The sequence below is a fragment of the Callionymus lyra genome, chromosome 13 (genome assembly GCF_982586985.1).
Source record: "Callionymus lyra chromosome 13, fCalLyr1.hap1.1, whole genome shotgun sequence".
NCBI lineage: Eukaryota > Metazoa > Chordata > Actinopteri > Syngnathiformes > Callionymidae > Callionymus > Callionymus lyra.
The window spans coordinates 13479745-13493755 of NC_141830.1; the positions used below are offsets into that span (position 1 = coordinate 13479745).

Here is a 14011-nt window from a genome sequence, read left to right on the forward strand (position 1 = left end):
CCGTAAATCTGCTTGTACTGATGAGCAGAGGCTGTGTATTATCTCCCCCCCAAAAAAGAGGAGACAGACTCAGAGAGATCCTTTGAACTGAGTGTCATTAATACATTTTAATCTGTCAAGGGTGTAGAAGCCACACACACACACACACACCCCCCCACACACACACACACACACACACACACACACACACGGATGATATCACGTCTACATCTTAATACCTTCTGTATGAGCGGAACAACAGTTATGTGTATTTTGAAGTTGAGGATTACATGGACGCAGTAAATCGTGCGCATCTGACGGGATGTGTGTTCGCTCCAAGGTTACGTCGGCTCTGCTGCAGTCGCTCCTAAAAAAGAGCGTCCTTGAAGTTGTAAAGCTGCTGCTAATAAAGTTATTACATGATATTACAGTGGAGGAGAGACTGCAGGAATGGTCGAGGCAGCTCAAGAACACCAATGGTGTCTTTTTGTAATTTATATGATGGCAGATTTATGTATATATTTTCATTTATCCATATGTAAATAATGTATTAATGTAACCTGTGTTCATTGTGAAAATAAAATAAAAAAATATTATACATATTTTTGTGCAGCGCGAGCTATTTGATTTGCATATAGGGAAGCTTACGGCTACTAAGTTCATTTCTGTGAGTTAGTTTCAAATGTAAAAACTATAAACTTGGTGTTTGATAAAGTGAAAATTAATTATTTGACATGAGCTCTTTGAAATATGTGTTGCTATTTTTCTTTCTCCTATTCCTCTGCTATAAATTCTATTTCGCGTCGTTTGTCATTCAGCTAGTTAGCTAAGTTAGCTAAGTTAGCTAAGTTAGCTAAGTTAGCTAACAGAAATATGTTGTAATTTAACACAGTATTTCAGATTGAAATCGAAATAAAAGCGTATTTTTCGCTAAAACGTGTTTTCCACTTGTAAACTAGCTAGGTTTCTTTTACCAGCTTATGTTTTATGACCTAAAAGATAGTTTGTTAAAAGGTGCACGAATTTTGATAAATTTTGTGTATAAAAGATGGAAAAATACTATTGATTTAGTCCCCGTTGACTATATAACTTTGCCATTTATAATGTCTATATATTGATTCCTAAAAACATAAATTACTAACTTACTGACTTACTTTGATAAGTTGGTTTCTGAGGTAGTTTAATTTTAAAGTTATTTAGTAAATTGTACATTAATTTGCCCGAGACAGCTTGTAAGAAGTACAAAGTAATGCTACCCGGTGTAATTGTCTATATTAAAGTCATATTCAATACATTGACGTAGCAAATTACCCGCATTTTTAATTATATTACAAAATGTTTGTAGTTATTTTAAAGCATCTGCTGTAAGTTGTAAACTCTTGTACAACGTTTGAGAAAGTTTCTTGACGTGTCGTTTATTTAGATTATTTTCTGTTGGATTCAAGAAACTCATAAAGTTAAGAATTAATTTAAACCGTAACGTGAACTGGTAGGAAAATGTAATCATGTGTGGAGTTGATAACATCCTTTGTTTACTCAAAATCTGTAACTCACGAATCATGTGTCATGTTAGTGCTGATGCTTTCTAACACAAACCTGTCGGCTCCCAGATTAATACACGCCTGCTTCCTCTGTGACAGATTTATGCCGCTAGCCTTGGATTCAGTGGAGCCCAGCACGTCTTCGGACAGGAAAAGATAATCTTGTCTGGGATCTCATGTTGTGTGGAGTGGCTCGGCGCGTGTCCAACTTCTGGAAACACCGAGGGTTGAGTATTTCAAATGAAACACAGTTGAGTGTGTTTTAAACTAAAAACTACCATGATTGATCATACATTAATATAATCACATTTGCAGTGTGTGGGTTGTGATTATGTTGTGTTATCAGTTTGATCTTGATCTCTAAAATATATACTTTATTGAATATTGTTTTGATTGTTTAAGCGCTTTGTGACCCTGGTCTGGAAAAGCGCTATACAAATAAAAATTACTTACTTACTTACTTACTTACAAGTTGTAACTATGAATATACAAAGTTACTTCTGAAGTTTACCGACTCAATCCCCTAAAATATCTACCTTTCTATTCAGGTATTTGCATGCACACACTGGAAGAAAGAACACAGACAATAATTTAAAAACATACCTTTTATTTTAACCTCAAATATTTTTAACAATGTTTCCATTGTGAAAATGTTCAATGCACGGGACGATCAAGTAGATAATTATGATCATTATGTATGCATATGATTATTAAATATTGTTACATGGAAATGTCCTTCCAGGACATATATTTCTTGATTGTGAAAACTTCTAATAATTTAGTCAAACAATATTGTAATCCTTTTTATACACTCTTGATAAATTTGGAACTGAAAATATAAAAGGAAGGTTGAAGGTTTTTCATTGTGTGTTTACTTGTTATTGAATCTATCAAATCTGATTTACAAACTGCACAAAACAAATCCATGTGTAGTTTTTACATCAACGTAGATGCTATTATTTGTTCTACATCCATACCTGGTGTCTTCATGTGCGTCTGCTATATCAGTATCTAAAGATAGAGGTCACCACAGTGCCTTCACCTGATATACTCAGTGTCCTTAAATACATGCGTGCAGTCAATGTGTGCGCTTCAGTGATAAATAAGATCAGATAGTGAGAAAGTGGGTAAAAGTGAAAGTCCACGTCTGTTACTCCTTGCTCGGGTACATGCAGTGGTTCTGCAGGCGTGTCCCGTCGTATCCAGGAGGAGCCTCGGCTCCAGACAGCAGTTTGCCGACGCTGCCACAGTAGAGCAGAGATCTCATCGGCCACTTCTGGAACAGAGATGACCTCGGTTAACCTTCACTGCTTCATATCCTTACACTTTCTTGATGTTCTGTTATGATCAACTACACTTTCTTCTTCTTCTTTTCCTGCTGACCTTTTTTTTTACTTCTCAACTTAGTGGCATTCTTGTCCTCTTCCTACCCGAATTACTCCAACTCCACCTCTTTATTGTACTCCTATCCTCCCTTTTAAGTCTATGCTAGTCTTACCTCTTTTCTACCTTAATATTTTCTAACTACACCCTGTTCTTCTCATATTGCTCCAACTTGCTAAGCTGTGTCTCAAATCGCATACTTGCGTACTTAAACTTAGTATTTTTAGTGCGTCTCAATTCTTAGTATGCGAAATTTGCGAAGTTAAAAAACTGAGTATGGATCGATGGACACTTTCTACGCTAAACGGCCGCCATCTTAGTGACGTTGCCATTGTTAACAGAAGTTACGTCACTACCACTTAAATGGAGGCGGTAAGAGACAACATTGAGAGCGATAACCTCGGTTAATATTTCATCTTAATATCGATTTAAGTTTTTCGTGTCATAATTTTCGTTTCTCATATTTCTTGATCCAACTTGCAAAACGTGCAAGGTTTCGGCGATAGTGTTCCTACAGCTGGTTGAAATCATCGTTAAATAGTAGTAGAAGAAGAAGCTGTTGCGTCATTTCCGGTTAGTGCATAGATGAGACATACTATCTGTCGAGAATTTGCGCACTAGCTAGTACGTACACTATCCTGATGCATACTAACCAGCCAGTGCAAGAGAAGTATGTGATTTGAGACACAGGACTACTTTATTTTCTGTAGCACCTTCTTCTTCTACTGTTTTTGCTCTTCCTACATCTACCACTTCTGCTACCTTTATTTTAAGCCCACTCCTTCATTACTGCTCCACCAAATTCTACTTTTTTTTTTTTTCTACTACTCCAACTTCTTTTTATTTCTACTCTAAAGTATAATCCGCCGCCTCTCCGAAGAGGCCTTATTGCACCTTCACCTACTTCTTTTATCTCTTCCATTACTCCTGTCTAGACTCCGGTAAAAGTCCTGATCGGAAAAAAGTATAATCGCAGATATGTCGAGATCGGAGTTGCTCTTTGAACTGTAAAGAACACTGACCTTAACTGGGTGCAGGTATCCCGCTCTAGAGGAGTGAGTTTGCTCCACCACTCTGCCTTCCTGGTCCAGACTCTCTGTCAGGTGGGCGATGTAGTTGATAGCCAGGACCAGGATGTCCAGTTTAGACAGTTTGGTGTCGGGGGGGACTGAAGGCAGAGCTGCCTGATGTCACACACACAAGAAAATACTTTCAAACAACTTGAGAATTACCCATATGTACAAATCATTTCTTGTTTCCCACTGGACACAACAGGTCTTTACAGGGGTAATATCTAAAGCTGAGCTAGAAGACAAATGGCCACGTTTCTCCTGGTCATATAGTCTGTAATCACACAATGGTCACAGAGGCAGTTAACGAATATACATGGAGTCAAAGGTGCATCCACCGTCCACTGCCTGAGTCAAGGTGTGTTAGATGTTAACAAACTGTTCTTCCTACCTGAAGACTGTGGAAGGCCTGGCGCATGTTTCGTACTCGCATCCTCTCACGGGCGGCACTTTCAGGGGCGTGCTGATAGTAAGTCCTCGTCCGGACCAGGGTGGTCTTTGACCCACACACTGACTGATCCTATAGTAACAGTTTCAGCATAAGGTTATTCAAGATCTCACTCCTGTCCTCGCTACTTATGTGCACCTTCTGATTGGATCAAGACCTCAGAGAAAGAAGGGGAACTCACCCACTTCTTCTGATCACGGCCGCTGCATCCGTTCCCTCTGTGTCTGGGTCTGGCTGTCGGTTTGATGCCGGCGAACGTCTGGCGTCTGTCCGTCACAAGTTGGCAATCCAGTGCGATCGACCTGAGACCTTCCAGTGGATTCACAGCCATGGGTGAAGATGCTTTTGGTCCCGTTTTAAAACACTTATGTTGAACAGCTGTCACCGTCCAACAGTCTTTTGATGCGCACCTTTCCTGGAGATCACCAACTCCTTTCTTTCGCATCACCATCCATCCAGTATATTTCTGGTTAGTGACCCTCCCACTCCGTCTCCCTTGTTTCCCTATGGAGTGAGGTAATGCGAGGAACCGGATTGGGTCCTTATCTCAGTCTCTCGGTCGTAGTGATCCTCCCTTGGCTGTTAGGCTGCCAAGACCAGCAGGCGGGCGGGCACTATGGCCTGGAGGAGTCCAAGACAACGATGGTGTCCCGGACTGAATGGGGCATTGAGGGGCTTGGGAAAGTCAAAGTTTTTGCTAGCAGCTGGACGAGAGGGCGGCTGGAGGTTCAGGGGCAGTGCGACATTAAACATGAGCGCGGCGGAACTGTTTGCTGGTTGGGTTAAAAAGACTTCCTACGCCTTCGGACTTAAAAACAAGAACAGCTGCTGATTTTAGGATGCAGGATTTGTTTTGGATTCTTGCTTTTAAGATGGATCCGAAACATGTTTTTTTTTAAAGTGTCTTTATTTGGTTACATGCCAAGAACTGCTGACCGAGATTGTCAAACTGATAAACCATTCCTTTATTTTATATAACACATATTGCACAAATAGTACCCTTATAAAGCACACCAATGAAATTATTGAAAGCAGTGTTTTTTCCAAATGAAAGTGACTAACATTAATTCAAATATCTGAAAAAGTAGATCCACTCCCTCCTCATGTTAAAAATACTTGAGTTAATCACAGCATCTTCACACGATGCGTTTAACCTTCAATGGCAAGAGATTGTATTTATAAACCATTTGTCCCAGCTTTCCAGGATACGGTCAATCCCAGTGGTTCGTTGGAGGTCAGCAGTTTGTAAGTTTAACACACATTTTTGCAATTACGACTCACCTTTATGTTTAGGGTGTGTGGAGAGAAAGCTTCTTGAAGAAAACTTAGGAATAACTGATTAAATGTTTACACTTCCATGTCTGAAAAATGATTTTGTACACCACAAAGACAAACGTGGTTCTCATAATGATGTTTATTGGTGTTAAATGCTGAAAGAAATACATTTCTGAAGTTTAAAATCATGCAAGTACATTTCAACAAGGTGGATAAACATAGTCGAAAAACAAAACTTCACTGTCACTCGTGTAAAACGTTCTTTAACATTGATTATTAAAAAGAGTAAAACTTCAAGAGAATGATGTTTTTGTGAGAAGACTTTAATTAAAGGAGTATAATTAGACATTTTGACTGAGGTTGTGTTATAAATACAGAGTGGTGTTATCAGCTGGAGGAATGCCTGGTTCTTCATCATGATGTCAACAGTGAGATGACCTCCGACCTCACATCTGCAGCTGCCTGATCCACTCTTAACTGCTGACTTGCACATCTTTAAGGGGTTTCGGGGCATTTTTCAACCCATGTGATACAAGTGTTCAATAATAACACAGCAAAAGAGCAGGAGATCTCCTAGATATATCGTTAGTCATCACACTAGCAAAAGCACTTATATATTATAGAATATAATATATATAGAGAGAACCTCCTTTCCTGTGCCCTGCAGTCTGCCTTCTACTTCTTCTCCATAATCTTGATGAAGTTCTGGATGTCGGCGGCCATCAACTGTGGCTCTTCCATGGCAGCAAAATGACCACCCCGAGCCATGTGGGTGTAACTGACCAGGTTGATGTACTTCTGTTTGACCCACAGCTTCGGTGCGTGAATTAGCTCGTTGGGGAAGCAGGCGACTCCAGTGGGGACGGACACTGGCATCCTGAGGGGAGATGATGTCATTTGTGGAATGTTAGCATAGTTTAAAGGCTAACGATATGACTTGCTAGCTCAACACTCTTCCTGGAAATAGTCTGTGTTCTTCAGACTCATTCTTCAGAATCTCTTCCATGTGAATTGGTGCCTAATTTCAGGAATACTTATATACCGGTTCATGAAATTGCTCATATTTGATGAACTGTTGTATGAAATGAATGAAAATTCCTTGAATCCTTATATATACTGTATATATACATATATATATATATATTAGAGATTTTTGGCCAAAGTAAACTTGACTTACTTGGCATGAGGTGGGTTAAGTCCTTGACTGAAGTTTTCCTTGTAGAACCTCATTGATGGAATGATGCAGCCGGTGGTCCAGTAGATCATCACATTAGTCAGCAGGTCGTCCAATGAAAACTTCCTACAACATGTCAACGAATAACAGATGAATATGAGACAGTCAGACATGAATCAGTTTTTGCTCTACCTGGTCAGTCCTCCGTCTTCAAGGTCTCTGAATTCATTGTTAGTCCACGTGGAGAACTTTTCCAAAATGTAGGCAGCCAGGCCAACAGGAGAGTCGTTCAGGCCTCGACCTGAACAAATTTGGATTAGTGGTTTGTTGTTATTTAAAGCAGATTACTGTCGGATTTAGGTTATAATTAATGGCGTATTCTCAATCGTAACCCGTCAGATCCAACTATGTACTGATGTTGCTCAAGTTACTAAGATATTCATTCATCATTTTCCTGGTTGATAGCTGAGTTGAATTGTGTTGGTGTTAGCCAGGCTGGTCTAACAATACATGTCCTAAAACATAATTGACTGATAACGCTGGTCCTTTCTCTCCGGTGAATCCACTAGTTTGGTCTGGATACCCACCCACGGTGTCTGGCTTGGTGGCCTGGATGTGCATGTAGCCCGACTCCTTGACCATCTCAACCACCACTTTCTTCATAGCCGGGAAGATACGTTCCAGATCAAAGTTGGTGAAGCCGAACAATTTGGGGAAATGCTGGCCGAGCAGTAAAGATAAAAGGATTGTGGGCGAAGTTCTTGGGGGAGGAGCGAAGTTTATGTGCAGACCTGTGACGGTCCTGAGAGAAGAAACGTGAGAAAATAAAAGTTGATTGACATATTCAAATGATTTTATCTCTTTGGTCTTTTGGTCTCACTTGGGCTCCAGCTGAGCCATGTTGGTGGTGATCAGAGAACCCCAGTCTCCTCCCTGAGCGTAGAACTTCGGGAAGCCCAGGCGCTTCATCAGCTTGTGGAAAATTCTTGCGGCACAGACCGAGTCGAAGCCTGTGAGCACAGCGACACACATTAAGCCACCAGGAATTGTGGTTAGATGTTTCACACAAACATACCTTTCTTATGTGGTGCATCCGAGTACCCGTACCCTGGAATGGAGGGGCACACCACCTCAAACACAAGATCATTTGGATCCGTGGGCTCAGTCAGCAGTGGGATGATTCCATAAAACTCATAGAAGGAGCCGGGCCATCCGTGAACCATGATGATTGGGATGGGCGTGGTGCCCTGAGGAACCTTCTTAGGAGTCACATGGATGTAGTGGACGTCGATGCCTAGGCAAGTGGATGATCAGACCTCAAAGACTTCACATATGACCAAACTCACAACAAATGATGACCTACCTTCAATTTTAGTTTTGAAGTGAGGGTACATGTTGAGTTTGTCAATCTGCTTGTTCCAGTCAAGGTCGTTCCTCCAGTAGGCGACCACCTTCTGCAGGTGCTCGGAGTTGAAGCCGTAGTGGAAGCGACTGTCCTCTAGTGAGGGAACAGGGCGAGTTTGGTCTATTCTCCGATTGAGTTCCTGACCAACATGGAGCAGAGTTTTACGATGTTATAACGGTTTATCACTCGGCCAAACATAGGGTCACCATCAGCAAGATGGAATAAAGATGGCTTTAAATTCTAACTGCACTGTAAATGAACGGTCCTTAACTAAAATATCTTACCTCTAGCTCCTCCCTGCTAGTACTGACGCTGAAAGGGCGAATGCTGGTGTCTTCCTCCCCCTCAGGTGGCGCTCCAGCGCCCCACCAGCCATCTTCTGTCTTCAGAACTTGGCTCTTATTCTTTTGAACGAGGTAGAGGATAAGACCTCCAACCAGCAGGGCCACCAGAACTTCAACAATCATTCTATTGGGAAAAAAAGTATAATCATTAATGAAATTAGGAACGCCCACTGAGTATGAACGTTCCTCTTCCAGTTACTCTGTAAAGAGTCAGAAGGGATCAGAATTTGTGATAAATGTGGAGAAACTTCTTGAAATGTTTGTTGCTGGTTTGGAATCAGACATAGAACATCACAGTTTGTTCTGTACACCTTAAATATGCAGGACAACTTTCATCTTTACTCTTAGCTCACATAATGTTTCACTGAAATAACAAACCAAAAGTCAACAAAAGTTACTGTTCAGTTCACTCAGTCTCAGTTAGTCTCACATGTAGGTTAACTGTCAATGGAATCAACGCCCAGGCCTCAAATATTGCACGTATGCAGAGCTTTCAGACAATAAACAGTGGAATCAGTTCGACAACTGTGTTATTTGCTGGCGCTGAGAGGATTAGTGCAAATAACAGGAGGGCTCAGGCCCCCTACTCAAAATAACTGCATGACAAAGCTTTTCCTATTCAGGATAGAACAGCCACACACACACCCATCATCACTAGTGTTAACATATTAGAGTGAAAAAATACAACAAAAACACGGATTCAATGCTGGACAGAACTAATACAAAAGCATGGCTACTAAGATACAATTATTATATAATGCAATTCATACTGATAAAGTAAAATGAACACAAACAGGGGAAGGACTCCAGCAAAAAAGTTTTTAAGAGTAATAGACATAACAAAAATAATGCGCAACTGTATTCAAGACATATTTATTATTTTTGCGTTATTATAACACGTGACGTGGACTAAAAAGGTATCAACAAAACGTACCTGTCTCACTCAGTACTAAATCCCCGTCCTGTTGCAACCTGGCGACTGTAAAAGAAAGAATGCACTCTCCGTTATAAGGTCCAAGGATCACTATCTACGTCAACTTTCACCTCAGAGTCGATTCTACCTGTGACGTGAGCTCGCGCCGTTGAACGCAGCCTCAGATGACACGTCGGTGCTTCCGTCGAGACTTGAGTCAGAGCCAAGTAACGGGACTTTTGCGAGTGTATTCAGAGGTAATTCTTGTGTCAAAAAACTGAAACGTCAACTATTATATAAGTCCCCGAATCCACAGGGGAATGGACGCAATAGCCTTGTGGGAATGTGGGATTTGTAGTTCTCTGTAGTTCAAGCAAAGAATCCGCCATATTGGATGAAGACAGCGTTCGTCTTAACTATAACTTGCAGTTTTACGTCGCACAGTAGATACATACATACTCCTTAATGACTAATTATTTAAAACATTTTGCTCAAACAACATTAACATATTTTATATATATATAAAAATATATTTTTAATGTAAGTGTTTCAGTTATTTAATTAGAATTCTACAGCACAATTTGAATTTACTTTTGATTTGGTTTAACATTTCAGATGTTTCCAAAATAACTAATTAAGAGTATCAAAAGCTTACTTCTACTTCTATAATAATAAATCCACTGAACAGTTTCAACTGCACTTTTGTAATGTTTTCTTTTTACGTCGGTGTTACCTTGACTACTGCAACAGTTTATTTTCATGTCTTAACAAGAAGGAGCTGTCTCGCCTGCAGTTGATTCAGAACTCTGCAGCGAGAATTCTGACTCGCTCTAGTAGAAGAACATTTCCCCGATCCTTAAAACTCTTCACTGGCTTCCAGTTTCTTTCAGGATCAACTTTAAAATTCTGGTTCTTACTTTCAGATCTATTCATGGTCAGACTCCTCCTTACATCAGTGATCTGATCCAGCCTTACACCCCAGCTCGGGCTCTGAGGTCTGTGGATCAGAATCTACTGATGGTTCCTCACACACGGTTCTGGACCAGAGGAGAGAAATCCTTCCAGGATGTTGCTCCTAAGCTTTGGAACGATCTTCCTCTCCCTCTGTGTTTGATGATCTACTGACTCCTTCAAGAAACATCTTAAGACGTTTTTATTTGTTCAGGCTTTTCCTTGATTTTCTGGAACTCCTGTTGTGTTATCAGTTTTATCTTGACCTTTAAAGTACATACTTTATTTAATATTGTTTTGATTGTTTAAGCGCTTTGTGACCCTGGTCTAGAAAAGCACTATACAAATAAAAATTACTTACTTATAAAATCAACATTGATTTATTGTCAACACTCATAACTAGGCGTGTTAGAAAATATCGATATGGCGATATATATCGCAATGTTCTTTTCCACAATACTGTGTTTACTGTTTAAAGAAAAATAAATTTGCTTGCGAATTATATTTTATGTGTTACTATCGTTTTTAATGGCTTAGAGTTAAATAATGTGTGTAAAATGTAATAACTATAGCAGCAATCGTAACATCCTGCGCAGCTTAATGAACATTGATATCCTGCGAGATCCTTGCGATGACTGAGGACAAGAGGTTACAATTTCCAATCCAGCAGCTTCTAAAGCTGATGTTTGGACATATCTTGGATTCAAAACAAATAAAAGCAGCTATGACTTTGTCAAGAGTCATGTGGTCTGTAGATTCTTCAACACCAGAGTCAAGTACTTGAACAATACTATAAATATATCCTTGTTTCTACAGTATCACAATATACTGTAATGTATTGTTGCCCCTGTATTGTGACACGCATCATATTGCAAGATTCTTGACAATACACAGCGCTACTCATGACCCATTTGTTACTCGAACTTAACCGTCAACTTGAATCACAAAATGAGATTGTGAGATGTCCAAAAACAAAGATAATAATTTAACAGCAATTCTTGTGAAATAACCTGAAGATTTTCACAGAATGTATAGAAACGGCTCAAGATTTTGTTTTATTCCTATTCTGTATTCATGTTAAGCCATACACTCCCAGAGGAACCTGGGTTTCCAATGTTCTCCTTATGGAGTTTTTGGGAATACTGAAGTTTTTCATGAACCTTCTCTTCTGATGTAATTTAGCCTTTTTAAAATCCAACTTCATTTTCCAGTTTAAGTTTTTTCTAAATTTTGCATTGAAGGCTTCAGTCGTCAGTAACTGCGTTCAAGGATGTGGCAAGACGCAAAAGTACTTCTCTTTAGGAGTGAACGACTAAACAAAAATAAAACATCAATCATTTATATTTCTATAAATTCCGTAAAATAGTGACGTTATTTTAACAAGAATTGCCAATATCAATATTATATGGCCTGAGAAATATCACATTTTTCTTCCGACACCCTGTATATCTTTGGATTTTTGTGCCAAAGTTGCAGAATTATTAACTACAGAATATTGTTTTTTGTAATACAGTAATTATAAAATAATTATAAAATGACTAAACAAACATTCTGTTCCAAAACAGGGGTGGGTAAATGAACATTTATTGAATATGTAACAAAGACTTCAACAGATTTTTTGGCATTTTGAGACGGTACGGCTTTCATAAAACATCCGTCTCGGACTGTTCTTTACCTGTTGGCACAAAAACAAACGGTGCCTTGAGCTCTTACATGCACCCTCTTAAAAAACTAATCTTTAAATTATAAGTAATTGAGACCACCTTAAAAATACCAATGGAGGCAGGGACCTCTTTTAGGATCTCCATGCGTCGGACTATACTTCATTCGTCATTTAGTTGGAAATCTAAAAATTCTTACGTTCAAAAGCCAGATGAAGATATGTCACTCAAAAAACTTGAGAAAAAAAAATGAAATTCTGAAAACATAATATATATATACAGTATGTAGAATTCCATCTCTGAAGGAGCATACGGGGTCCACAATTTCCAGCCTTATATGATCACTTGCTGTCCTCAGTGAACTCAGTCCTGCTCTAGAGGGTCAGTTTCCCATCAGGCTTTAGTCCGTCTCCATCGCACTGCTGTGCGTTTCCTTGGACACCATGAGCCTCATTAGTTTTCCATGCAGCTTCTCTATCTTCTTCACATCCTGGGCCTGGTCTGTCTTGTACTGCAAACACTGGGGAGAGTAAACAGGAAGTTAGCTTACAAATAAAATACAAAATAAAGCACATTTTCACGCGACAACATGTACTTTGGCTGATTTGCCAGATTTTTTAGAAATTTTCATTGATCACTGTATACTATTGTCATTTAAATAATGTACAGTTTTCATTTTGTCTAACTGACAATTCGACACCACTATTGACTAGAATGATTATTCATCAATAATTCCATTTTAGTTTGAAAGTATCGATACACACTTAAACAACCAGATGGTTGTATGATTCTTTCGATTACTCACCATAGCGTTGTCCGTGACTTTAATACAAAGGTTTCCATCACAATGTCTGTATTTAAGAACCACTCGAACCTGTAAAGAGATCCAGAGCAGAACTAAAAATACAGTCCAGCAGTTGTATTCGCTGACGAGCTACAATGCTAGCCAGTTAGCATACTAGCTTCTTCTTAACTGACAATGTGTCTCGGTTTTACCTTCATCGGGTCTTTAAGATATAGTTTTTCTGCTGCCCGGGCGAACTCCTCCCACGTTTGAAAGCGAGGCATTGTCGGATAATAAAGTCGACGAGCTTAGAAAAGAAATGTCTTGAAATGTGTCGAGCAAGAACACAGTTCGGAGTAACACATCAGCAGCAACGTGAACGCAACCAATCAGAGCAAAGAAGGAAGTGACGTAATAATAGGTTCCGGGAACGTTCCAAAATAAAAGTCAACGTCATGAGACGAGAAACTTAAATGTATTTAATCATTTTACCGGTTCATCAGTTGGCACGTGACATTTCAATTTTGATAATTTCTAATCATTTATATTCATACATGTTTTTATTTGTTGCAATTGTGTATGAAGTAAGTAAGTATTTATCTTATCGCAATCGTCGCAAACGGACCGGAAGTAATCGACGAGACCTCCGGTGTCTTCAAAAATTTTCTAAAAGAAAAAAATTGTTACGTGAGATTATTTTTTTTAAAGAAATACTTTTACTTGAAAAAAAACTACAGAGAGAAAAATAGGGCACGTCAGAATCCGTTTAAACTAAATCTCATAGGTACATAATTGGTGTGGTCATACACCAAGTGGCCACCAGGGGAAGCCAACTCTATACTTTTGAAAAAACATTAACGTCATTCGCGTTCTAAAGTAGTGATACCTGGACATAAACTTTTATTGCCAGTGTAAAAACATTTTTTTTGTAATGGAAGTACAGAATTAAAGAATGAAACAAGAGAACGTACAAACTTTTTTTCTGGCACCGAAAAAAACAAAAGTTGAAATTCTACTAAACAGTTGATGACAAACGTCTCTAGAGCATGTTTGCAAACAGTTCTCTGTGATCCAGGATGTCGT

At 39.3% G+C, this 14011-nt stretch overlaps 3 protein-coding genes across 3 annotated transcripts; all 3 read right to left on the reverse strand.

Annotated features, from left to right (window-relative positions):
- Positions 1-2110: 2110 nt before the first annotated feature.
- On the reverse strand, positions 2111-4963 carry tcf23 (transcription factor 23). The gene is made up of 4 exons (XM_087805937.1): positions 4603-4963; positions 4365-4493; positions 3926-4087; positions 2111-2796 (listed from the first exon to the last, which is right to left on the reverse strand). The coding sequence occupies exons 1-4, from the start codon at positions 4870-4872 to the stop codon at positions 2671-2673; spliced, it is 687 nt and encodes a 228-aa protein (XP_087662063.1). The 5' UTR covers positions 4873-4963; the 3' UTR covers positions 2111-2670.
- Positions 4964-5820: 857 nt separating this feature from the next.
- On the reverse strand, positions 5821-9833 carry ephx1 (epoxide hydrolase 1, microsomal (xenobiotic)). Its single transcript, XM_087806169.1, has 10 exons — positions 9681-9833; positions 9554-9598; positions 8560-8743; positions 8234-8414; positions 7946-8164; positions 7751-7880; positions 7458-7672; positions 7063-7171; positions 6874-6996; positions 5821-6573 (listed from the first exon to the last, which is right to left on the reverse strand). The coding sequence occupies exons 3-10, from the start codon at positions 8740-8742 to the stop codon at positions 6372-6374; spliced, it is 1362 nt and encodes a 453-aa protein (XP_087662295.1). The 5' UTR covers position 8743; positions 9554-9598; positions 9681-9833; the 3' UTR covers positions 5821-6371.
- A 2217-nt stretch (positions 9834-12050) lies between these two features.
- Positions 12051-13302, reverse strand: srp9 (signal recognition particle 9). Its single transcript, XM_087805775.1, has 3 exons — positions 13141-13302; positions 12950-13018; positions 12051-12664 (listed from the first exon to the last, which is right to left on the reverse strand). Exons 1-3 carry the CDS (start codon positions 13210-13212, stop codon positions 12545-12547), a joined length of 261 nt encoding a protein of 86 aa, XP_087661901.1. The 5' UTR covers positions 13213-13302; the 3' UTR covers positions 12051-12544.
- Between the last annotated feature and the right edge of the window lie 709 nt (positions 13303-14011).

Bases quoted from the DNA above. Each gene is read 5' to 3' on its own strand.
- tcf23 (XM_087805937.1), bottom strand. From the start codon at position 4,872: ATGGTGATGCGAAAGAAAGGAGTTGGTGATCTCCAGGAAAGGTGCGCA. The intron at 4,088-4,364 runs GTAGGAAGAACA...GTGTGACATCAG, and splicing joins AGGCCTTCCACAGTCTTCAG to GCAGCTCTGCCTTCAGTCCC. The intron at 2,797-3,925 runs GTCAGTGTTCTT...TCTCTGTTCCAG, and splicing joins GATACCTGCACCCAGTTAAG to AAGTGGCCGATGAGATCTCT.
- ephx1 (XM_087806169.1), bottom strand. From the start codon at position 8,742: ATGATTGTTGAAGTTCTGGTGGCCCTGCTGGTTGGAGGTCTTATCCTC. The intron at 8,415-8,559 runs GTAAGATATTTT...CATGTTGGTCAG, and splicing joins CTAGCAGGGAGGAGCTAGAG to GAACTCAATCGGAGAATAGA. The intron at 7,673-7,750 runs GTGAGACCAAAA...TTCTTCTCTCAG, and splicing joins ATGGCTCAGCTGGAGCCCAA to GACCGTCACAGGTCTGCACA.
- srp9 (XM_087805775.1), bottom strand. From the start codon at position 13,212: ATGCCTCGCTTTCAAACGTGGGAGGAGTTCGCCCGGGCAGCAGAAAAA. The intron at 13,019-13,140 runs GTAAAACCGAGA...ATCTCTTTACAG, and splicing joins ATCTTAAAGACCCGATGAAG to GTTCGAGTGGTTCTTAAATA. The intron at 12,665-12,949 runs GTGAGTAATCGA...TACTCTCCCCAG, and splicing joins AAGTCACGGACAACGCTATG to TGTTTGCAGTACAAGACAGA.